The 25,163-nt window shown below is 39.9% G+C and overlaps 1 protein-coding gene across 4 annotated transcripts in view; it reads left to right on the forward strand.

Annotated features, from left to right (window-relative positions):
• The window catches only part of LOC129775409 (Kv channel-interacting protein 4-like), a 239,499-nt gene that overhangs the window by 114,297 nt on the left and 100,039 nt on the right, over positions 1–25,163 (forward strand). For all 4 annotated transcript variants that reach the window (XM_055780132.1, XM_055780136.1, XM_055780135.1 and 1 more), the window contains exon 3: positions 6,844–7,500. In XM_055780132.1, coding sequence (XP_055636107.1) covers positions 7,095–7,500 — 406 coding nt within the window. In that variant the 5' untranslated portion in view covers positions 6,844–7,094. The remainder of the gene's footprint in view (positions 1–6,843; positions 7,501–25,163) is intronic.

Genomic DNA, 25,163 nt, shown 5'->3' on the forward strand with positions numbered 1-25,163 from the left:
ATAACAAACGGCCCTTTTCAGGGCTACTATTTGGCGCAGATTTCTGAACAATGAAAAGAGTTACACTTAAAAGAACAACTGTTCTGAACAATCAGTCCTACGTCAAACTTCCGTCCGTGCCCCTAGGATCAGACCTTTCTAGTTTTTTACCTGTGAACGAATTTTGATCATTTGCACAACACTTGAATCGAAAATTTTCTAAAATTTCAAATGCTATATATTACGATTCCATAATCCGAAAATCTATTATATTTGAAAAATATGGTATAAATGGGTGAAATTAACGAAAATTGGAAGCACACATGTTTTCTCATATATTTTTTCTATGCATTTCTGTGCTTCTCTATCTGTGCTGTGAATACCGAGCAATAAAGGTAGCTGTGAGGTACAATTTCGATACAAAGTAAATGATGTTGGTTTATCCAGTCGAATATATTAGGCTGTCAAAAAAGTCCTGCGGTATTTCCGCGAGGTGTCGTTGTAAGCGCGTAGTTCTAGTTGTATTCATTGTATCGAGTCATAGCTTGTTGGAAAGGTATTTTTGCGCGCTATAATATAGTCCTTGACAGTGTTTTGTTTAGTTAAGTCGTTCGTGAGTTATAGTGTCGCAAATATGGAGCAAAATAAAGAGAAAATCCGACATATTTTACAGTACTACTATGACAAAGGCAAAAATGCATCTCAAGCTGCCAATAAAATTTGTGCAGTTTATGGACCCAATACAGTTTCCATTTCCACCGCACAACGATGGTTTCAACGTTTTCGTTCTGGTGTAGAGGTCGTCGAAGATGCACCACGCTCCGGAAGGCCTGTCGTCGAAAAATACGACAAAATCGCTGAATTAGCCGAGAAAGACCGGCATAGGAGCAGCCGTACCATCGGCCAAGAGCTGGGGATAAGTCATCAAACCGTTATTAACCATTTGAAGAAGCTTGGATTCACAAAGAAGCTCGATGTATGGGTGCCACACACGTTGACGCAAAAAAACATCTTTGACCGTATCGACACATGTGAATCGCTGCTGAATCGCAACAAAATCGACCCGTTTCTGAAGCGGATGGTGACTGGCGATGAAAAGTGGGTCACTTACGACATCGTGAAGCGCAAACGGTCGTGGTCGTAGCCCGCTGAAGCGGCTCAGACGGTGGCCAAGCCCTCATTAACGGCCAGGAAGGTTCTGCTGTGTGTTTGGTGGGATTGTCAAGGAATAATCTATTATGAGCTGCTTCCCTATGGCCAAACGCTCAATTCGGACCTGTACTGCCAACAACTGGACCGCTTGAAGGTAGCACTCATGAAGAAGAGGCCATCTTTGATAAACAGAGGCCGCATTGTCTTCCATCAGGACAACGCCAGGCCACACACTTCTTTGGTGACGCGCCAGAAGCTCCGGGAGCTCTGATGGGAGGTTCTTTTGCATCCGCCGTATAGTCCGGACCTTGCACCAAGTGACTACCACCTGTTTTTGTCCATGGCGAACGAGCTAGGTAGTCAGAAGTTAGCCACAAAAGAGGCCTGTGAAAATTGGCTATCCGAGTTTTTTGCCAATAAGGAAGCGAGCTTCTATAACAAGGGTATTATGAAGTTGGCATCTCATTGGGAACAAGTAATCGAACAAAACGGCGCATATTTGACTTAAAACAGATGATTGTAACTAATTTTATGAACAAGTGAAAATTCAAAAAAAATACCGCAGGACTTTTTTGACAGCCTAATATGATCTTGGTTTGTCCACTTTTTGAATGCTCTAGTTTAGCCCACCTGTATGAAATCAAGTACAGGTAAACTTCGATATAACGTACATTTCACTTTCAAAATTGTACGTTGTATCGAATTGTACGTTATATCGAAGCATAATAAAGTACTCACAAACGTAGTCTATAATACATTATTGTGTTGCTGTTTTAGTAAAGTTAATGAATAACTTCAATCAGAAGACGAAACCAGGAATAACAAAACTAGCTGCATTTCGGAATTGATTGAAGATACAAAACTTGTTTTAGCAGCACAATACAGATAATTAATTGTTGTATCAGAAAAAAAAATATTGAAAAAAAAATTTCTTTACACTTTGGAAATGTGTACGTTATATCGAGGTAAAATGTACGTTATATCGAGTGACGTTATATCGAGGGTACGTTATAACGAGGGTACGTTATATCGAAGTTTCCCTGTATACAAAGTTTTCAAAACATATAAAAAATTGCATTTTCCATAATTTACAGTAGTTTTATGGGATAATTTTACGGATTCTCTTTTTTTGAAGGTTTATAAAATCCACCTTCTATTAGTGTCAATGCGCCCCTCATTTGAGCTAACTTTTAATCAATCTCCAGGTGATTGTTTGGTACATATTCAGACCTTGTCTGGATTATAAAACTTACAAATATTGTAAACATATTGCTTGCACACCATTTGTATCAGATTTATATATCAAAATCATTAATGCATTTCGATGACCTCAATTCTGATGAAGGTTTATCCGATGATATCTGATAATTCGCTACGAGTGTCGTCTATGAGCGACATCCGCGCGATGTATTGTGTGTACGAGCGTCGTCTATAGACGACATCAGGGTGATACGATGTACAGATCAAATCAGCGCGATATGCATACTTTTCGGCGCAGTACTTTGTTCAGTGGTAACACTCCGACGGAGCACACTGCCGTAGTGAAAGGGTTAATGTTGTTTTGTCCTCATGACTACTATGGCGACTCTTTGGCGCGCTGCAGTTCGCTCGCTCAAAATACAAATACAGTGTTTTTTCTACCAACAATGGGGAAAGAGGACATATTGCAATTGAAGCTTCGCTCGACTAATAGTGCTGATGGAACAAATAAATAATCGCATCTGGCTGTGTGTGTTCAATACTAAGAAGACCGTCACGATAGCCCTTGTGATGAATACACGATAGTCAATGCGTGAAATTATCTGCGAAGCAAGTCACACTGTTTTTTCGAAATCTCTTTTTTATTGTTGATCAGCGTATTAACTCTCGTCATAATAATGCTATGGAAATTAGTATGCTGTGAATATTCATTTTGTCAAAATCGCGCTATAATGATACAGAGAAGGGATGCTGTGAGTGAAATCTCAAAAAAGACATTAGATTACTTTTTGTGAAGAACCAAAGTTTTTTTGATTAATTTTTCAAAAACAAGTATGAAAAAGTTTGTAGAATATGTCAATCGGCGAAACTTACACACAAAAATGTGTAGAACAACGAGTAGAATATTAGTAGTAATTTTTCGAAGGAAATATGAAATATGAATATGAAGTTGTAGTTTGAAAAACTCTTTTCGTGTAGAAGTGCCCTTCAGCGAATGTATTGTTGGTTATTTTATGAGATATTCATATATTTTTTTCAGAATTTAAAAAATACGTTTACGAGAAAAAACTATTTTGATTTGCGAATTTTTTTTCCGATTTGTTTTCGATATTTTTCGATCAAATTTTGAACAATTTCCTACACATTATGAATAAAACTTTAGTAGTAATTCATGAAAAAGTTGTTTATCGAGGGAAGAAGTTTGTCATTTTATTGGAAATTTCGATAATACCTAATTGAAGTAGATCCTTTATGAATTTATTAATGTGTATACTACAGTTTAAAGCCTCTTGAAACAAAGAATCGAATCGAATGTATACTATAAAAACGAAATTCCATAGGTCGAGGATAACTATTTCCTCATCGCTAGCAAACACACATTTGTAAATAGGAATGATCAAAGATAAAGCTATTGTATAAAGTAGTCTGTCCTGCTATAACCATCGTAGCAGAAACATACAAAAGCCGAGTTTTTTTTTGTCTTTCGAAATTTGTTTCAATCAGTTTTCTCGAGTGCCCTCAACACTCCGAAAAAACAGCGCGAATAATCGTAACTCTTGTACTCACAGACTGTACGCGTCTCTGTAATAATGCTATCGTACATTTTTAGGCGGTATAGGTATTTATTCAAAGAAAAAAATATGATTGAATGAAAAAAACTCCAGATTTTTTTTTTCTTTAACTTCATTCTGTTTTAATAGTCATTTAATTCAGTCACCTCATTCATTCTCGGTCTGTCAGACCTATGCTCGAGTATAGGAAGGTTAAACAGTTTAGTGCCTAGTTGGACATCATTCCACCCTGAGTTTCTGGGAAGCTGCCTTCACAAATAATTGTAATTGTAACAATACATTAACAAATATTTTCTATGAAGAAATGCCAATTTTTCAATGTATGGATGAATTGTTGGTTATTGTATATATTGACTATTCATATATATTTTTAAAGACTGAGAAAAAAAATATTTTTTTGAGAAAAATGAATTTTAATTTTTAAAATATTATTTTCAGTGTTTTTTTTAATTTTTTTATTTTTTAATAGGTTTTAATTGAGTAATTTTCCACATTTCCTCTCATAATCAAAATGTCAAGTTTTTTTTGAGATAAGAGTTTTTGTAAAAAATAATAAGTTTATGTTTATTTTGCTGCCGTTCTACACATAGTTGTCCCGTGTTCCAAAATCAGCAACTGAGAAAAACGAAATCAAAGTTTTCTCGCATATTTGTCTAATAAAAGCTTTAAGCATTTCAATTGAGCAATACACCGGGTTTTTTTTTCTAAGCACTATACTATTGTTTAATGAAATGTGAAAAGATCCTCTCACTGAATCAATCAAGCATGATTACGGGTTTAAAAATTAATGGTGGGACTGTCATGCCTAGAATATGAACATGTGACAATTGAACTTGATGTTGTTTTTTGATATACTGGGAACAAACAATATTTTTTTGGTGTTTTTCCGAAAGATTATGCATAGAAACATCGGTTCATGAAGTAAAGAGTGATCTGCAACATCTTTGCAGAATATAAATCTCATTGTTATTAGGCATTCGCTAACAAGGTGTACACGTGTTCTGTCAAAGTTTTTCTTATTTGTTTGAGAATAAGTTCGTTCTTCCAAACCAGAAAAGAGTGCATTAGGCCTGCTGAAAGTGTGACATGAAATTCTTGTACTTGAACCGACTTATTCGATATGGATCTACAAAAATACATGCTGGGAATAGAATATTAACATGGGACAATTGAGCTTGATGTTGTTTTTTTAAAGCTGGGAACAAACTACAGGGAAACTTCGATATAACGTACCCTCGATATAACGTCACTCGATATAACGTATATATATTCAAAGTGTAAAGGAATATTTTTTTGAATATTTTCTTCCTGAAAGACAACTAAATTTTCAGTATTTTGATAATAAAACATGTTTTGTATCTTCTACCAATCCCGAAATACAACTGGTTTTGTGATTCGGGATTCTAAATGAATTAAACTTTAATCAACATCACGAGAAAGGCTGGCTTCGTCTTCTAATTGAATTTTATCATTAACCTTACCCAAACAGCAAAATAAGTCACGTTTCTGAGTTCTTTTTTATGCTTCGATATAACGTACAAATCGATACAACGTATAATTTTGAAAGTGAAATGTACGTTATATCGAAGTTACCCTGTATATGTTTTACTTTGTTTTCCGTAAGATTATGCATTAAAACAACGTTTTATGAAGAAAAGTGAAAATCGTCAAAAAGTAACATGGGACAACTATGAGTAGAACGGCAGTTTGGCCCTTTTCAAAAAATTGTATTATTTTTTTTAGATATTCAATATATGCAAAGTTGCTTGAATACATACACACACTCTTTACAGATACACGGGCCAAAGGTTGTGCAGTCCACTGATGATTCAACAAAAGCCAAAGATTGTACCGCTCATGACAACTCTACACGAGCTGATGATTGCGCCGGTTAGTGACTATTCTATCCTGGATTCCTCGAGAAGACGCACCACGCTAGATATGGGGTACAGACTAGGGGGGCGTTGCTGATTAATGGTCAGCTGCATCCCAATAGGAAGTATCCCGTGTCGGGCACAGGTACAGATCATTGAAGACAGCAACATCACAATTACGAAAACACTTGTAATACTAACCTCGAGCCAACCGCGAGTAATCGGTTACATATTACTAACATAGTTATAAGGCAAACATTGTCGAAATATTGAACTCCCGGCCCCGTCAGGTTGACGCCATATGAGCCTTAATAAAAATATATATTTTGGATAAAAAAAAAAAAAAGTTGCTTGAATAACAAATGTCGACCCACAACGTTTCACTGCAACCTGAAATGGTGCTACTAATGGCCAGTCGTGTTGGCGTGAAATTCGTCGTATGTAAATATTGCATCCATAAGATTCCAGACCTTCATCTCATTTTTCCGTTTCCGTTTTTCCTTCTTAATGAAAGCGGAAGGGTTATTTATCAATTAATAAACTAAGTCTAAATGGAGAAAAAAGAACCATTCCTTCTTTCTTTTATCTTTAACAACTCAAGGAACGCGCATTTGCAACGCTAATTATGATGCTCTTAGGTTTTTATGTTGGCAAGTAAAACCCATCCACTAAGATACTGAAGTGCCACAAAAAAATACAAGAGAAGAATTTTGGCCTCATTATTATTCTGCGCTCGGATTCAGATATACATCTAATTACGTTCGAGCGTATGGATATAAACTACAGCCGAACGTTCGAGCAGAACGTAAGCACATAGCCACTTGATACTATCGTCCACCCGACAATGCACAAAGTAAATACATCCAGCTAAGTTGTACATACATAAAACAAACAAAAAAGAAAAATGGCAGCGCATAACGCCTCCATTGAGAGAGTTAAACACAGAACATAAAACAAAGAAAACGGATCAACTGCAGGGCTTCAAAGTCGAGCCCCAGTTGCGCTGTCGGTGGGATAAAGTTGTTCAATCATTAATGAAGTGTGCTTTCTCCATTCTCTCTTTGCAGTTCTCCTTCCGGTACGATTGAGGAAAACTTCTTCAGATACCCATCCCGCAGTCAAACCTACAGCTCGTGGTACTAGGGAAGCCGAGGATTGGAGCTGTTTGCATTCGCAAACTCGTTATCACCTGGGTAGCATACATTTTTGATAACCACAATCACAGCTCGTTTCGTTAAACGGCTGCTTCATCTACCTGGAAAAGCGTTGCGATAGTGGTGCTCTTTGGCAATAAGATTTAACCTCGACAAAAAAAAATATGGCCAGCCTAATGCAGCCCTCGACGGCTCGTTCACAGCAGGCTGTACACCAGCACCATATTGCCATTGAGATTGCTTCCGAACCAACGCCACATCCGTCCCAAGCGCAGCAGTACCAACAGCAACAGCAGCAGATTCATCACCAGGAGTTGCAAGCCCACGCATTGCTCGCCCAGTGCCAACAGCAGCAGCCTCTGTCGCTTCCCTCATCCAACGTTGACATCGTGCTGCGAGAATCCACCCGCGCCAATTTGATCAGCCGGAAGAAGACATCCATAGTGGCGGCCAAGCAGGCGGGCAAACCCAGCGGAAAGGGGGAGAAAAACGAGGGCAAATCAGTTTACCGAAAGTTCTTCAAGCGCATCAAGACGATACTGGATGGAGCGGATCCGACTACGAGCAGTAGTGAGTACGAATGTTATGTTTGAAAAGTTGATTCCAAGAGTTACCAATAGTTTGTGCTCGTGAAAATGAACATTCAAATTTTCTCGGATGCTTTCGCACATGCTGATCTGTCGTTGACAGTTCAGTTCAGTTCTTTGTTTTTAAGAGGCTTTAAACTTTACAGTTCATTCGCCTCCAGTCAGACAGAATACGATTCGATATTTAATGAGTCTAACACGTATTATTGCATTATATCCTTCTGTGCAGAGCTCTAAAATTGAGTGAATATTATTTTATGTTTCTAGTCAATGCTACCTTAGCTGCAATTAATGACTCTACGTGTCGAAACAAGCTATCTATACAGGTTGTTCCTTCTTGTTGACGTTCAGCGTTATAATCGCGATCTCTTTAGAAAGTGCATCATTTTTTTTGTGTTTCTTGCTTTGGCGATCAATCGTTCAGTTTTCTATGTAAGTTTCATTACAGGCTAATTCTTCGACTTTCATTAACTAAAGCATTCCTGCCAAATTTTCAAATAAGAATGAAAGAATTGTTACACACAAACTTTCGAAAAGTTGTGTAGCCAGTCGCTTCTTTACCATAATAATGATGAAACATACCTCCTTTTATCCGCTGTGAGTGACGTGGATAACAGTATTAACGTCAAAGTAACTCGCTCTGTTCTGGAGGTCAACTCTCTTTTCTGCTCTTTTTTTTATATCCGAGTCGATAACAGAACAGGACATGATTTCGAGTTTCTCTCAGTGACAACTAGAGTCGCGCAATTCGTCTTTGGGAATAACGCGAGTTCATCGGTCATCTCTCTTCGCGTCATTCGTGAAGATTCGTGTCATCTCTCCTCACTTCAAGGGAACAGTTTTCTCACAGGCTGATGACCGATCAGGTTCTCTTCAGACAATATTCAACGGGTTGCCCTTTTAAAAATATTAATCCTTCCCTCGTTTACCACCGTTGTTCGACGAGAAACATTTTCTCAGAGACGTAGCAAGCTTGAGATTATTTCAATTTAATAACAACCAAAATTTACGATTTATCTGGGAGAATAAGTGTAATCCATAAGCAGAGCTTCAGAATGAAACAACAATACGATTTTTCGCAGAGAAAAAATGCGAGAACCGGTTTGTAGGTTTATGATATCTCACTGCAACAATTTCACATCGAATACAATAAGGTAATGTCATTATTCTGACAAATAACACAAACCGCCAATGCCGCTTCTCATTGAGATCAATGATTATGATAAATGATAAAGGAATTTCACGAAAACTAACTTTACTACTCATAGAATCAATGAATCCTAACAAATCAAATCTCTGTACTGTCCATCATAGTTTGGCCACCTACGATCGTTTTACCTAAAGTTGATTCTACTGAAAAAAAGAATAGAGGAACTAGAGAAGACATTGACGTAGGACTACGAAATTGTTTTTTTCAATTTGCTTATTTCTTCATTCGAATATAATGTCTGCACAAAATGTCAATTTTATATTAGCATTTATCGTGGTGATTTTTTTCGCAGACTTCACAGCCTTTTATGTATTCATTGCACCAGCACCCCCATTCACAAAATACATATCCTTATAAATAAAACACAAAACTATACCACTTCAACCTTTGACAATGCATGTGAATAACAATAACGTGTGCGTGATTTGAAATTTTGACCATATTGCGGTATGTGAAATCGTGACCATATTGCGGTATGTGAAATTTTTCATTTACAACATACTGTCGACTCTCCGAAATGATTTTGCGCTCAGTGATGTTTTTAACAAAAACCTCAAACCCGTCATTTTACATAGCTATGCTTGGTTATTAGTGGTATGCAAGCATTATGCCTCCCCGCTACATTTGTTAGAAATGCGCTGGACAAATGTATAGGAAAATGGAAATGTTGAAGGTTTACCATCAATTCGAACAATTTACGAACCGGGAAATCATTATCTTAGGATTTCCGATTGGTATTCAAATCACTTCACAGCTAACAGAAATATTAACTTTCAAACTATTTCATAAATGTGTGACATGTTTTCAGATTTGGCACACTTAACACGTTGAGACCCGACCGAACTAGAGGACCGACAATGAGCTTTCTCGTCTGGCTCACGTCGGTCCCTGCCGATCGATAGGGGACTTGTCTAAAAATCATTTTCTAATATTGCTGTTGTCCCCCGTGCCGACACACTCCAAACGGAAAGTTCACTGCCGATTCGTAGATTCATAAAGTGCCTCACTGAAACACGTTTACATTGAATATATTGAACTATTTTTTGAAAGAAAGATACATGATTTTGAACACGCCCTTTTAAAAAATCAGTAGTAATATGAATGACTCACAGCAATTCCAAATGAAATCGTCCTAAAAATGCAGATTTTAAAAACTTGTATTTTTGATTCCAATGAAAGTGTGTATTCCGTTTGGGTTAGAAGAAATATGAGTTTTCCACAGCAATTGGGAATTTTTTGACTCAAGCGTAACTTTTGAAAAGGTAGTATCGATTTTAGTAAGAGACATCTTTGATAATTTATATCTCAAAAAATATGAGTCGTACAGAAATAGTGTGTTAGAAAGAGTTATAGAGTATTGTTGGCTTAATTCGAAAAAAATATACACTGAGAAGAAAAATTAGTACTCTTTTTTTTATTTACAAAATTAAATTTTAATTTGCGATATAAAAAAATATGTATTTTTTTTATATTTATTTCAATTTTTTCATATAAAATAGAAGTAATGAAGAAAATTTAAAAAATTGGCCCAAGATGGTAAAACTATTTTTGACGAAATTTGTAGAACGTCGAATTATTACGAATTTCCGAAACTTCAAATTTTTGTATGTTAGCAATCATTTTTAGCTACAAATTATGAATCCTGATGTGATTTAAAACAAAAAAGGTTATTATCAATCTCCTTCTAAATGTAGCCATTCTCCAGATATTTAAAAAAATATTTGTAATTTATTGTCTTTTTAATAGTAAATAGGCCCTTCAAATATGTTTGTCGTGTTATACCATCATGTTCATGAGATATTATGAATTCGCTTATAAATTCCAACATCTTTTCCAAATACATCGTTATGGTAAAGACATATGTTCAAGAGTTACGTTACGAAACATTCGAAGACATGTGGGTTAATACAAAACGTAGCGAAACTAAAAAATCTTTTTTATCTTAATACAAACATCAATCAATTCAAAAATTTTTTGGAAATTACAAAAAAAAATCATAAAATTTTATGAACATGACGGTATAACACGACGAACATATTAAAAGGGATTATTTACTATAAAAAAGACAAAAATTAGAAATATTTTTTTAAATATTTCGAGAATGGCTACATTTAGATGGAGATTGATAATAACCTTTTTTGTTTTAAATCACATCAGGATTCATAATTTGTGGCTAAAAATTATTGTTAACATACAAAAATTCGAAGTTTCGAAAATCGATGTTCCACAAAGTTCGTCAAAAATAGTTTTACCATCTTGGGCCCATTTTTTTAATTTTCTGCATGACTTCTATTTTGTATGAAAAAATTAAAAAATTATTTTAAAAAAATGTTTTTTGGATATTGCAAATTGAATTTTTATTTTGTAAATAAAAAAAGAGTACTAATTTTTTTTACTCAGTGTACTTTTTTTTCATATTCAACCATCAATACTCTATAACTCTCTCTAAGATACTATTTCGGTACGACTCATAGTTTTTGAGATATAAATTATCAAAGATTTCTCTTACTCAAATCGATACGCCCTTTTCAAAAGTTTCACTTGAGTCAAAAAATTCCCTATTACTGTGGAAAACTCGTATTTCCTCTAACCCAAACGGAATACACACTTTCATTCGAATCGAAAATACTCATGTTTTGTCATTTGTCGATTCCATTTGGAATTGTTGCTCATAAGATAATGAAAATTGTGATTTTAGGTAGTTTCCATAAAAAGTTTCAGAAAAATCGAAGGGGGTCGAGTCAATGGCCGGAGATTTGGCGTATATTATTTTAGAATGAAATGAAAACGATCTTTTCAATGAATTACTCTCGGACTAATATTAACGAAATGCATATCGCGAGTCTACGAATACCGTTGAAGTGAGCGCATAAAAAAAGATTCGCATCTTCTTATCATTTTTGTTTGGCACACTGCCACATTATACTCATATTCTACGGGAACTTCTAAAAATATCTCTTTTCAATTGATAAAACCTTACTTGAGATAGCGTTTCTACATGGATGTGGTAGGCAATTGAATATAAACATAATTGTCTGGGACATAGCCGGAAAGACATATGACTACATCAAGGTCTGTCAATTTATATATATTGTTTCATTGTAATTCATTGGATTCTTTCGAACGATAATGTTACTTGTGCGTGAAGTGATCTACCCGGAACATTAACTAGTTGAATATAAAGAAATAACTCTTCATGGAAATTTTGGTGAATTGGCGAACACATCCACCCGAAACATTGAAATGGACCCCTATATTGAAAGGCTAGAGGCAGTCCTATATCAAAAGGAAATAAAATAAAAATAAAAAAATACTTACAGTTGCGAAAATTGCCAGCGAAAATATAAAAGAAATGTCGTCACCATTCTTCATAATTCGTTTTTCACTCGTAGGCACGACGTTAGTTAGGTTTTATTTTTTGTGTTTGCACTATAAGTTTGACTTAGGATAACGTTTTTCGGGAATATATTAAGGTCGCAAATCGGAAAACGGCTTTTAGTTCGCGAAAATTGTCCTCTTTCGAATACTTATTGCTCAGTATATTCCCAAGGTATTTGAATCAATCGATTTGAGCAATCCCTAGCTATCCCTAACAATCCGTAACAAAGAAGAAAATCATACAATTTATGAAACTAACTATCGAAGAATTGAAGAATGTCGGGCATTATCTAAACAGAAATCTCACGTTTTGATTGGTCGATTGGCACAAGCAATATGTGTTCTCCCAGTTATTTCCACTGTTCTCAGTGCATATGCTCTCTATTTGAATAAGAATACGGGCTGTGTTTTGATTTGTCTGTGCTTCCCAGTTTGTCATCGCTCTTCACGATTGCAGTTTCTGACGTAGGACTACGTCTTTGATATCTATATATGGGGGGGGGTCACTCTACGGAAAATGTAACGAAAAATTAAGAGTTTTTAAATACATATTACACAGAATAGTTCTTACGATATATGTTATTATATATACCATTAGACGGCAAATTTATTCAGCAATTTTTTCACCAGAGACTTCACCGGTGAAAATAGCAAAATAAGTGAGCAATTTAACGAATTAAAGAGGAATGTTTTGCAAACGAATGCGAAGATAAATCATGTAACACGCATTCTTTCTTTCAACTTGGTTCCCGTGAATGTTGTATGCAACACAAGATTGTGTGCAATAATTCGTTCTATCAAACAAATTGGAAAAATATGGAAAAATATGTAGAAATATGGATGATGTAAATGGTGTAGAGTGGGTTAGTAAGGAGTCGTGCACAAATTACGTAGCGCGAGAAGGGGAGGAGGGGGGTTCGAGCTTGCGTTACTTACTGTGTATTAGAGATAGGATATTGCATTACGAAAGGGGAGGGAGGTTGAAAAATTCGGTTTTTTAGCGTTACGTAATTTGTGCACGACGCCTAAGTTGGCCGCAATTCCATAGAAATTCATTTGGCCTTATTCCCGAATGCACTTCACAGTGAAAGCGAAAATTTATCCGCGACGACAACGGTACAGTGTCGACATCTGGATACGAAATAAGTTTTCCACTAAAATTTATCATTATAATATTAATTTATCTTCAGATACAATTTTTGTAAGAGATTATTTCACCACATGAAAAGAACAAAGTTTCCCATTCACATTGAACACTAAATTGATACAGAGATGCTATTTTTCATTCAAAATTTCTATTTGGAAAGTGTTCGTTCTGCCTGGAACCCCATTATTATTATTAACGCTTCACTAACTCGCAGAACGTAGTTCAATGACGTGCCGTTCATTTCGTTTTCACCGTGAAGTTTGTACGAAAATGAAGCACACAAACTGCAAACGAACATTATTTCACCGAAAAAGCTACTACTCCCGTTGACTTACAATACCATAGATATCCATTAAAAACTAACCAGCTTTCGGATTCCATGTGTATTTTGCCTCAACATATCACGAAATCGTAAGTACTTTCATAATTTCTTGTTTCATCTTCATATTCAATGTAATAATGACGATATTTTTTTTTGTTTACCGATTCACATATACTTTGTCTAGCATTCCAGCCTATTACATCCTATTCAGTTAGACAGTAGAACTGCTGAGCTTCTAGCAGGAAAGCTAATTTTGTTTGTTTGCTCGTTGTAACCTGTTTGGCGGATATGAATACATACAACGAACGGCTCATTTCAAGGCCACCATTTGGAGATTCAAAAACGTCAAAATAACAGATTTCTGTACAATTAAAGGATTACATAAAAAAACAATTGTTTAGATAAATCGCAGTCCTACGTCAAACTTACGTCTGTGCCCCTAGGCTCAGACCCTTCTACTTTTTTGTGTTAACCCTTTAACATACAACATCGAACCTCACTCGTGGTGTATCAATGTGAAATGGATACATAGCTAGGGACATCATTTGGTCGGAGTTGAAAATCAGGACACCTATCAAAGTTACGATTATTTCATACCATTGTGATTCTTTGAGATATAAATAAATAAGAACTTGTGATTTTTCCTAATCAGACATTTTCGTTTAGACATTTGAAACAACTCGGAATATCGAGACAAAACACAAAAATATCACCGTGGGCAGTGAAACTGTAAACGAAAATAGTTGATCGATCTCATGGAAGAGATCGCTGCTACTCTTCATATGCTCACAAAACATTAGTCTTCAATAAAAAAGGGTCCTTTTCAAAAAGTAATTTTTGGAAGTATGCAAAGTTGTTCAAATGACCAATGTCGTTTCACTGTAATCTAAGTTTTTAAATATAGTATGATAACGGTATGTATCAAATAAGAAAATTAAATGCGTCTATTTCATAAATATCTAGATAAATCCAGACCTTTTATTCATCCGCATCCTGAGTTTGCTAAAAAAACACCGGACAACCCTGCTCATGACTACATCAGCTGCTCGGTTTTGATGACATTGATAGGAAAACACCGAAGAGCACAGAACAAATGTATGGGAAGATGGAAATTCTTCCAGTTTCCATCAAACATAGCTCGTTTGGTAATATAACTTGTAACAGTTGGCACAACTGTTATCGTCATGTGATGTTTTCAGATTATTTATTTACTTAGTTATGGTTGGTGGGAATATTTATTGAGTGTTGTTCATTTATTTCTGAATTTATTTATTTACAATTATTTGGTGTATTTATTTATTCATTTATTTATATACTCATTTATTTATTTATTGGTTAGGATAGTTAATAACTATTAAAAAGGTCAGATTCAAATATTTAAATTCAAATATTCACACTGAAATATTAACAGTGTACCTCCACTAAGTCACAACTAAAAGTAATCTAAAAGATACTCCAGAAAGTATACTTAAGAGCTTAGATTTTCCATCCCACCTCCCTGGAGCCGGGCGAAAGCTCAATCGCCAAAGTTGATCGGCCAATGAGTGTTTGTTCGCGCAGCGCTTACTTTCGTGGCCTTGAGTTTGGGGATGGGAATGAGAAGGTCGTATTCAAGGACGGTTAGTTGAAGCAAGATGCACACAAGGGGATGCTTTGGGGAAATTGTCTTCGACTGAGTCGGAGAAAAGGCTGCGCCGTTACCATCGCGCCTTCAACAGACCCGCTGGAAGCTATCAACAGGCGGAGAATCCGCCGCAAAGAAGCAGAAGGAGTCGGTGAGGAAATTTGTGTCCTCACCGCACTTCCCAGGTACCCTGTTTGTCCATGTGCACATGTGATGTCCCTTAGTTTTAGCAAAGTTAAATGTACAAATAAATGTAGATAATATGAAATCTGTAGTCCTCCCACAGTGTTTGTCGTCATTGTTAGATTAGGAGTAAGAGTCAAGAATATAAATGTAAGCCTGTGATCGTTCATTTATTTTCATAAGGATTTCACGTTATCCGTGTATCGAGGTTAATGTCTGGAATTCTTGTTGTCAGATTTTTGGTTTCCCAGATGGCCGTGCCAGTCTGGTGGATTGGATCCCCCGATCCTTATAAAAGGACACAAAGTAGGCTTGCATGTCAGGCCTCTAGCTGGACAACGAACGCGGCGATTGGTCCTCGAAAGAGGTGGCGCTTAAGCCAATCGCTTAAGAGAGGTCGGGTGGGAAAGCTAACTTCTTAGCCTTCTTCGAGCTGGCCGTAGGTTCCGGGTTGTCTTTGGAAACCCGGTCCGGTACAAACTATTGACTATAGATGCCTGATTGATAATCACCTTATGCTTGAAGATTGTCATGACTTTTGAGCCACCCTGTACTTCAGTAGAACTGTCGCATGTCAAAATATAAATAAAAACATAAATCACTCTCTCGAAACCCATTTGGCCGTAGTTTTGTGCGCATCGTATTTAAGGAAGTTATCGTAAAATATAGTTTATTCGGCCTGATATCTACGACAAATCATCAGTTTGGACGATTGTTCACATATTCTAGGATAGGTGAACAGATATTTTGTTTAATCTCAGCCATTAATTCGAATTAACATTATTTTGATGTTTGGGTGCAAAGTGGTCAATGGTGAATAACGACTTACAATGTTCTGTTTACTGCGATATGTCTTATCACATTTCGCATTCTGTCCTTCATTCCTTCATCCCTTTTTTTGTGGCTTTGACCCTGTAAAAATATGCCCAAGCCACTAAACCTCATTATGCGACACGTTATGTGTTTCCTTCTACTATATTGCATGCATGGGAAAATTTGAATTACAACTCTAGGTGAATGGGCCAAGCTTATTTCATACATGAGCCTACTATTTCAATATTGATTAAAACAAAGTTGAACAAAAAAAAACTATAAATCTATCCCATTTAACATGACATTTACGAGTGACTAGTATGCCCCTACTATGTGACCACTTCACGTCCAGGCCAATGTTTTTCGATTTTTCACCTTTTTTTTTCTAATGATAAAAAATGCACTATTTTGAAAATTTAAAATTAAAAGCCGTTTGCTATTTTGACCCTTGAACTACAATATTCTTCGACAAATGGGTATTGAAACGGTATGTGGACGCAGGAAAAGGGCACATTCCTTAGGATAACCACTATTTTTTTTTAGGCAGACTTATCTCACTTCTTAACTAGGCGAACCTAGCCAGAATTTTCACCTGCCCCCGGGCTTCTGAATGCCAAAGGGGGACTAGGCTCTGCGGAATGCACGTATCTGCATGCTCGTGCTGTTTCAGTCCTGACCGAGAAATTGTCGGACAATCGCGCAGGTGCTAAGGATGACCGACTTTTGGATGCCGGCCAATTCCTTCTCCATGTTCAACACCTTTAGCGCTTCCAGAAGTGTCTTCGGGACAATTCCAGTTCCAGAGAGAACGACTGGAACAATTCTTGGGACCTCCCTTAGCCCCCACAGTTCCTTGAGCTCCACGGCCAATGGTCGGTACTTGCAGATTTTGCGACCGTGGGTCTCCTCCAGATTCTGGTTCAGTGGAATAGCGACATCGATGATGGTGACTTTGCGGTCGCTCTTGTCGTAAACCATTATATCTGGACGGTTGTGGTGGATCGAGAGGTCGGTCAGAACAGTGCGATCCCAGTACAGCTTGAAACGGTCATTTTCCAGGACAGGTGCAGGCAGGTACCGGTAGTTTGGTACGTTGTCTTCCAGTAGAGCACATTGGAGCGCCAGTTGTCGATGAAAAATACGGGCCACGTTGTTGTGGCGCTCGGTGTAGGCTGCGTTGGCCAAAACGGGACAGCCTCCCATAATGTGCTCTATGTTTTCACCTGGTTGATGGCACATCCGGCAAATGTCATCAACGTCTTGATGACAGACGTACCGCCTGCAGTTTCTCGTCGGCATTATCCTGTCCTGGATGGCTATCATGTCGGCTTCTACTACTGAAGAGAGTTCACCACGCGTTAGCCACAGATTAGATGCGGCCTTGTCGACGTGTAGCCGATCCAGTTGATGGGGGTGGGCACCATGCACTGCCTTCTGCTTCCAAGCTGCAATCTTCTCCTCCACTGTCTGCAGATTGCAGTTGAGTTGGTACTCCGCTTGCGCCAAGTGCAGAGCGCTGTATCCTCTGTCGGCGGCGCAGACAGCCCGGTATAGCGCGTTTTGGTTGGCGCGTTCTGCGAAGTACTCGCGCAGTTGTCGTACCTGGGCAACACACAGTGCAGATATGTCGACTATTCCAAGTCCCCCTTCTTTGCGTGGCAGTGAAACTCTCTCCAGTGCCGATTGAGGATGGTGCATTCCGGCCTCTTTAAATGCTTTCCTCATCCTCCTCTCAAGGTCCTCTAGGTCAGTTTTGCTCCATTTGACTACACCAAAACTGAAGGTCAGCAGGGGAACCGCGAATGTGTTGATCGCGCGTACCTTGTTCCCCGCGTTGAGGAAAGTCCTCAGGACACAGTTCACTCGACTCAAGAACTTGTCTCGCAGCTCCGTCTTGATGTCGGAGTGGCGAATCCCGGTGAGCTGTCGGAATCCAAGATATTTATAGGATTCGCCACGAACCATGTCTCTTATGAACTCGCCGTCATAGACCTCGTAACCTCCGGATTCGGTAAGCTGCCCTTTCAGCAGATGGACACAGCGGCACTTGTCGAGGCCGAACTCCATGCAGATGTCCCTGCTTATGTCTTCGACAACCCGGATAGCTACACCTAGACGCTGACGTGAATCAGCGTAGACCTTGAGATCATCCATGTAGAAGGTATGGGTCACTTCTTCGTGGGCGCCGTCGCCATACCTTATTTTATAGCCATGACCGTTTCTATTGAGCGTCCTACTGAGGGGGTTCAGTGCCAGACAAAACCAAAGCGGGCTGAAAGAGTCGCCTTGGAATATCCCCCTCTTTATCTGCAGCGTTCTAGACTGCAACACATTTTCCCCATCACTGAGGTGCAGAGACGTACTCCACTGCCTCATCGCATGCTGCAGGAACCTAGCGACGACGGGATCAATTTTGTAGAGCTCCAATACCCGGACGAGAAACGAGTGAGGTATGGAGTCATAAGCCTTCCTGTAATCGATGTAGGCCATACTTAGGTTCCGCTGGTTATATACCGCCTGGCCGACTATGGCTGCGTCGATGATGGCCTGGTCTTTGCAGCCATGCGTATTTTTCCTGCATCCTTTCTGCTCTTCTGCGATGATGTGATGCTGTTCGCAGTGAGCAGAAACTTTGGCGGTAATTATGCTGCTCAGTATTTTGTACAGACTCGATAGGCACGTTATCGGTCTGTACTTTGATGGGTTCAATGTGTTGCTGTCTTTCGGGAGGAGGAAGGTGACGCCACGGGTGGCGAATTCAGGAAGGTTGTGTGGGTCACGTAGCACCTTGTTGAAGCACTCAGCTATCTTTGGATGTGCGACGGTCAGCTTCTTGTGCCAAAAGTTCTGGACACCATCGGGGCCCGGTGCTGCCCAGTTCCTCAGGTACCGCGAGGCTTCGCGGACATCGTTTTCTCCGACGATGATAGCTGGCATCTCTCCAATTTCACCACAACTCTCCTCCTCCCGTCTTAACCACATTTGCCCGTCGCGATGTTCTACTGGGGACTCCCAAATACCAGCCCAGAAGTTCGTCACATCGCTAATATCTGGCAAACCTTCGCGGTAGTCGGGCTTCTCGTCGCTAATGTGGTCGTAGAACGCTTTCTCGTTATCTCTGAACATCCGATTTTGTTCCTGGCGCTTTTCAGAGTCAGAGTAACGTTTCAGCCGTTTTGTAAGGACGCTCAATTGCTGTACCAGTGTGTCGAGTTTTTCCGTCAGCTGGTGAGCTCCCAGCTGGCGAAGTTCAGTAGGCCACACGATCACAGCAACTTGGCGACATAATTTCACCGATCTGCTGCCTCTTTTGTACGCCATCAGTCTTCCAATTGCGGCGCGCTTGTTTAGGATCCGTTGCTCCAATCTCCTTCGCCATGGAGGCTCACGCCTTTCACGGAGATGTTGGAGCAGTCCGCCTCTTGGCCTAATACGGTATCCTAAACTTTTGGCGGTCGCCACAGCAGCACAGTAAACTTCCAGTTGCAGCTCCTCCATGTTCTCAGCATCAACCAAGTGCAGCGGAAGAACGTGCTCGTTCATGAGCTTTACTGCACTTGTCAGCCTGCGGGAATGCTGCAACTTCGGGATCCTGGGGCGCGACAAAGGGTCCGTGTCGCGGAACTGTGAGATCGCCTCGTCGTAATGGAAGACCAGATCGCGTAGTAGTTGTTGATCTGGCTGTGGATCTTCCGGCTCAGGGGGTTGTTGTACTGTGGCCTCCACTGGTGCTGATTCGCGTGCCCCACTCGCGAATGAATTGCTCAGCCGTACTGCACTTCGTCTCGACACATCGCTTGCTCTGCTTGTTCTGGAGCTTAGTTCTCTCTGCACCTGCTGCTTGATGTCGTCGACTTGCGTTTGGGAGAGCATATTGTTGCGTACAATCGCTCTACGCCTCGCGTTCATCGCGTTTTGGTCAAGCCTCCCGACGAACTCTGGATACGCTTCCTCGAACATTGCGAGTATTCGAGGGCGACCGCTCATGTCCGTCTCCAAAGCAATGCAGATGTAATAGGCGCGGATCACGAATTCGTTCATTTCGTGTGTCCACATGATCCGTCGCCTAGTAGTACCCACAAGTGTGGACGACTGTCGTCTGACAGTCGCAACACGCCTCGTAGGCGCAGCGTTTCGTTGGTGATGTCGATGGCTGCTGTTTCCGTGTGGCGGTAGCTCTTCGGGTTGAACCCGGCTGGTGGCCCGCTCTTGCACATCGCCTTCCAGCCGCTGGCCGCTCGCTCTTACGCCCGTTCCAGGACCAGCTCCAGTTCGGGGACCCTCCTCGGGCGTTCGCATTCTGAGTATTCTTCGTGAACGTAGCTCCATTTTCTGGGTGTATCTCCTTTGCCCGGGAGACAGCGGGTTGGCAAGGCCTCCATGACCCGGGAGGCCTTCCCCGGGAGAGATATAGCGCTCTGCCTCGCTCGCACCCCCTCACTTAGCCACTTTCGACACCCGTTCTCGGAGCCAAGACCAGGTGTGTGTTTCCAGTTCACGCCCGATCTAAAAATGTCGTCATATGATCTTCGTGGAGGCGTGAGATAGGAACATTTGAGACCAACAGGTAGGCTCCTACCCTAGTGTTGATCCCCATTTGAGAACCATTTTTTTTTTTTTTTAATTCGTTTATTTTTACAGGCTCAGAGGATAACCACTATACCCCAACTACCCTTTTACAAATCATTAAAATCTTTTGGTGGTAAAATAGAGGGCTGTATCTGAGGACTACTATTGATGAATAAAATACTTTTAAAAAATAATTGCTTTCCAGAATTCGAGAGTTAAAGATTGAACTTATCCAAACTCCTTCCAAAAGGGTGGCTGACCTTCTGACAGATATTGAGTATTAAAATTTCGAAGACCGGACAGCTTTGAGTATCATTCCGTTCCTAGAGAAGGTTGTTAAAGCATTGAGAAAACAAATAATCGCAGTTTCCTGTCACACTGTTGACGATAGATTTTATTAAATTGACTCTAGAACACAAAAGTTTTAATTTCTGTATTTTAACAGACTACGTACATGACAGACTCAATGTTCCCCACCGTGGCGACACAAATAATGACAACGGTCACGCCCTTGTGAGACATTCACCCCATCACCATTCTGCTTCCTTTTCGGCAATACTCTGTTTATAGTATTTATCTTATTCTCGTAGGCATATGTTAACCCCCTGTTGACAACCAAGAATGTTTAAAATTGTGCGGATTCATCCAGCATGGCACACAAGCTAAGTTTACCCACACGCTTAATTATTTTACACTAATTACATCAGATATGAGCTCTTAAATGTTAATGTACTGTCTTGTGAGTACTTGCTGCCCTTTATGCCCTCGTCATACCTCCCGAGAAGCATGTGGACGGAATCCAACCAACCACCCAATGCCGGTACAGGCACATGCAAGCTCGTGCCTACACTCCTATGTTAGTCGGGAGACTTTCACACCCATTGTGGTATCACGCTATGAAACATTAATGATGTGTATCCGGATACATGCCAGCCCCGATGGCACGGCCATCACAGCACTTCCGTGACATCGGTGGGTGCCCCTTTCTGTGCCGGTGGACTCATAGTATCCGTCCGTTGAATATTTCAGCGCAGGTGAAAGCCAATCATCTGCTTATACACTCGGGCTGAACCGGTCAATCCTATTAGGGCTGAATGGGTTGGGGTGCAATATTGGGCATTAGAGGCCCAGCCTTCGCACATACAGGTGCACAACATCCTGCGGATTGTTCCGTCGATGATGGGTTTGTCTGTCGGTTGTAAAATACACGAACCGACATAAATGTTACTCTGTTCCAGGGGAAAAAAACATTCCCATGATGTTAACAAATCATTTTTATGGGAAACGCTCTCCACATTTCTTCGGTTCAATTTCTTTAATGTTTTCGCGCTTCAAAGTTTGCTGATCAACCCCGGAAATGATGGAGGACTGTATGCAAACAGTAATCAATCAACATTGGAGCGAACTTGAGATAACCACCACTTGATTAGATTATCAAATTGATGGAAGCCCATATCATTCGTCGGGGCAACGGGGAATGATAAACGCACTACAAAGAGTCGACCCTTTTTCCAACCCAATTTCGGTGTGTTGACATTTTTAGGGAAACGAATTTTTCTAATGAAGCTTTTCGCTAGATGCCGTGTTTATTTAATGTCTTCCTCTAGATGTTGACGGTGATGTGGGTCCAAATTCCGATAAATCAGTCATCCTAGTTTCGCGTGGATTTTCTGGAGAAAATGGACAATGTCAACAACTACTCGCTTCGTTTTGGCAGCTTGATAGATAAAGGGTGTGTCACATCAAATTGCATCACGGAAAAAACGCTGTAGAAATTCGCCCAGTAGACCGATTCTTTTGAAAAAATTTTAGACAGTAAAATAAAAACTATTAAACAACTTTTGGCATTTTCTTTTTATTCATACTTCGAGCCCAAGCCCGTATGCTCGCACCTTCCTCTTTACCCCGTCCATAAGGTTCTGTACAACGTCAGGTTGTAGTTTTTTTTAACAGAAATCCATTTTCTCTTGAAGTCCGCCTCCGATTTGACAACTTTTGGGTTCTTCCGGAGGACCTGCTTCATAATCGCCCAATATTTCTCTATTGGGCGAAGCTCCGGCGCGTTGGGTGGGTTCATTTCCTTTGGCATGAAGGTGACCCCGTTGGCTTCGTACCACTCCAACACGTCCTTTGAATAGTGGCACGAAGCGAGATCCGGCCAGAAGATGGTCGGGCCCTCGTGCTGCCTCAATAGTGGTAGTAAGCGCTTCTGTAGGCACTCCTTAAGGTAAACCTGCCCGTTTACCGTGCCGGTCATCATGAAGGGGGCGCTCCGCTTTCCGCAAGAGCAGATCGCTTGCCACACCATGTACTTTTTGGCAAACTTGGATAGTTTCTGCTTGCGAATCTCCTCCGGAACGCTGAATTTGTCCTCTGCGGAGAAGAACAACAGGCCCGGCAGCTGTCGAAAGTCCGCTTTGACGTAGGTTTCGTCGTCCATTACCAGGCAATGCGGCTTCGTCAGCATTTCGGTGTACAGCTTCCGGGCTCGCGTCTTACCCACCATGTTTTGCCTTTCGTCGCGGTTAGGAGCCTTCTGAACCTTGTATGTACGCAGGCCCTCCCGCTGCTTGGTCCGCTGGACGAATGAACTTGACAAATTCAGCTTATTGGCGACATCCCGGACCGAACTTCTCGGATCACGTCTAAACTGCTTAATTACGCGCTTGTGATCTTTTTCACTGACGGAGCATCCATTTTTGCCATTCTTCACCATCCGGTCGATGGTTAGGTTCTCGAAGTATCGTTTTAGTACTCTGCTGACCGTGGATTGGACGATTCCCAGCATCTTACCGATGTCCCGATGTGACAACTCCGGATTCTCGAAATGAGTGCGCAGGATTAATTCACGACGCTCTTTTTCGTTCGACGACATTTTTCCAAATTTACGAAAAATTGACAGTGAAGCATGGCCAACGTGATCTATACACTCTTATCTGATTATAAGCGAAAGCTGAAGATATAATTCCTAAAAATTAAATTTCTACAGCGTTTTTTCCTTGATGCAATTTGATGTGACACACCCTTTAATAAACTCATTATTTTCTGAATGAACATGGATATATTGTACTGATGCAGAACTACGTCAGTTGTCTGAAATGTTTGACAGATCACAAAAATCAATCCCGGAAAAATTCTACACACGTACCAACACTCTACGTCGTTGAATCATGCTATCAGAAAAAATGTTCAGATACTGGCCGGGCCGGCATAACAACCTTTTTCGCGTAAGGTACAAACATTGTTATAAAAATCAAACGATAAAAATATCTGCTTTCCATCACTACGTTTCCATCCCGTTTCGCCAGAAATCACTCCATATACCCGTTGCATGTAGAAAGATAACACCAGAAGCTATATTTATAATTTTTACGATTTTGAAATGGGATGTTGTTAAAGTACAAAATATACACCGTCGGTGATGCAGTGGATCGTTTCCCCAGCTAGTGTTTCACTTGCTCACATACACATGTCCACCGAGTCGAGAAGAGCCGGAATGAAGAGAAGATGTCTTTATCCGTTCAACTACCACATGCGTCTCCATTCCATGGTTCCGTCAGTGCGGAGAATGAATGTCAAACACAGCCAGCAAACGAATCTGATTTAGACAGCTTGTAAGCGTCTCACCGATGATGACTCGTGCAGTAAAATTGAGTTACATTCCAATTAGCCCGAGAGAGAGAGTTTTCCTCCGGCTGTGCATCGCCGTAAAGTGATTCAGCAAAACATTGCAGAGGCCTCCCCACATCGGAGGAAGAGAGCAAATTTAAATTTGCCCACGGAAATTTGTTTATATATCATCAGCTCAATGTCCGGCTCGAAAATGTTGGTTTCATGTTGGCGTTGAAATGATTTCGTTCCAAACATTCATTATGTTTAATTATCTCATAACCGAATTGTGAGCCAACGGGTCACTGACTTATGTGAATATTATGCGAGAGCTAGATTAATAAAATGTATTAAACTTTCCGTTATGTCGATAATGAGTATGTGTACACATTTTAATGTAAAGTGTATACAATTTTCACAATTTTAGTTGGTTGCTGCCATACAAATGAAACACAAATTTCTGCATAACTCGAAAACTAATCAAGCAAACGGAACCAAATTTGGCATGTGAAGATTTTAGGGGACACGAAACGATTCTGTGGTGAATAGACAATCCTCCTCTTTCTAAGGGGGAAGAGGGGAGGGGTCTGTCTTTATTCTATCATATTTTCTGTATCAAACATTTATTTCATGTAACGGAGAAACATGTTATTTACAAGTGGTTGAAAAATCTTGAACGAGAATTGAGTCTGAAAATAATCTCATATTATAATGATGAGTTTTGGTAGAAGTACTAGGGATTTTATAGTAAAAGGTAAATTCAACTGGGTCGATTAGAAGATCAATCAATG

The sequence above is a fragment of the Toxorhynchites rutilus genome, chromosome 3 (assembly GCF_029784135.1).
Source record: "Toxorhynchites rutilus septentrionalis strain SRP chromosome 3, ASM2978413v1, whole genome shotgun sequence".
NCBI classification, from domain to species: Eukaryota; Metazoa; Arthropoda; class Insecta; order Diptera; family Culicidae; genus Toxorhynchites; species Toxorhynchites rutilus.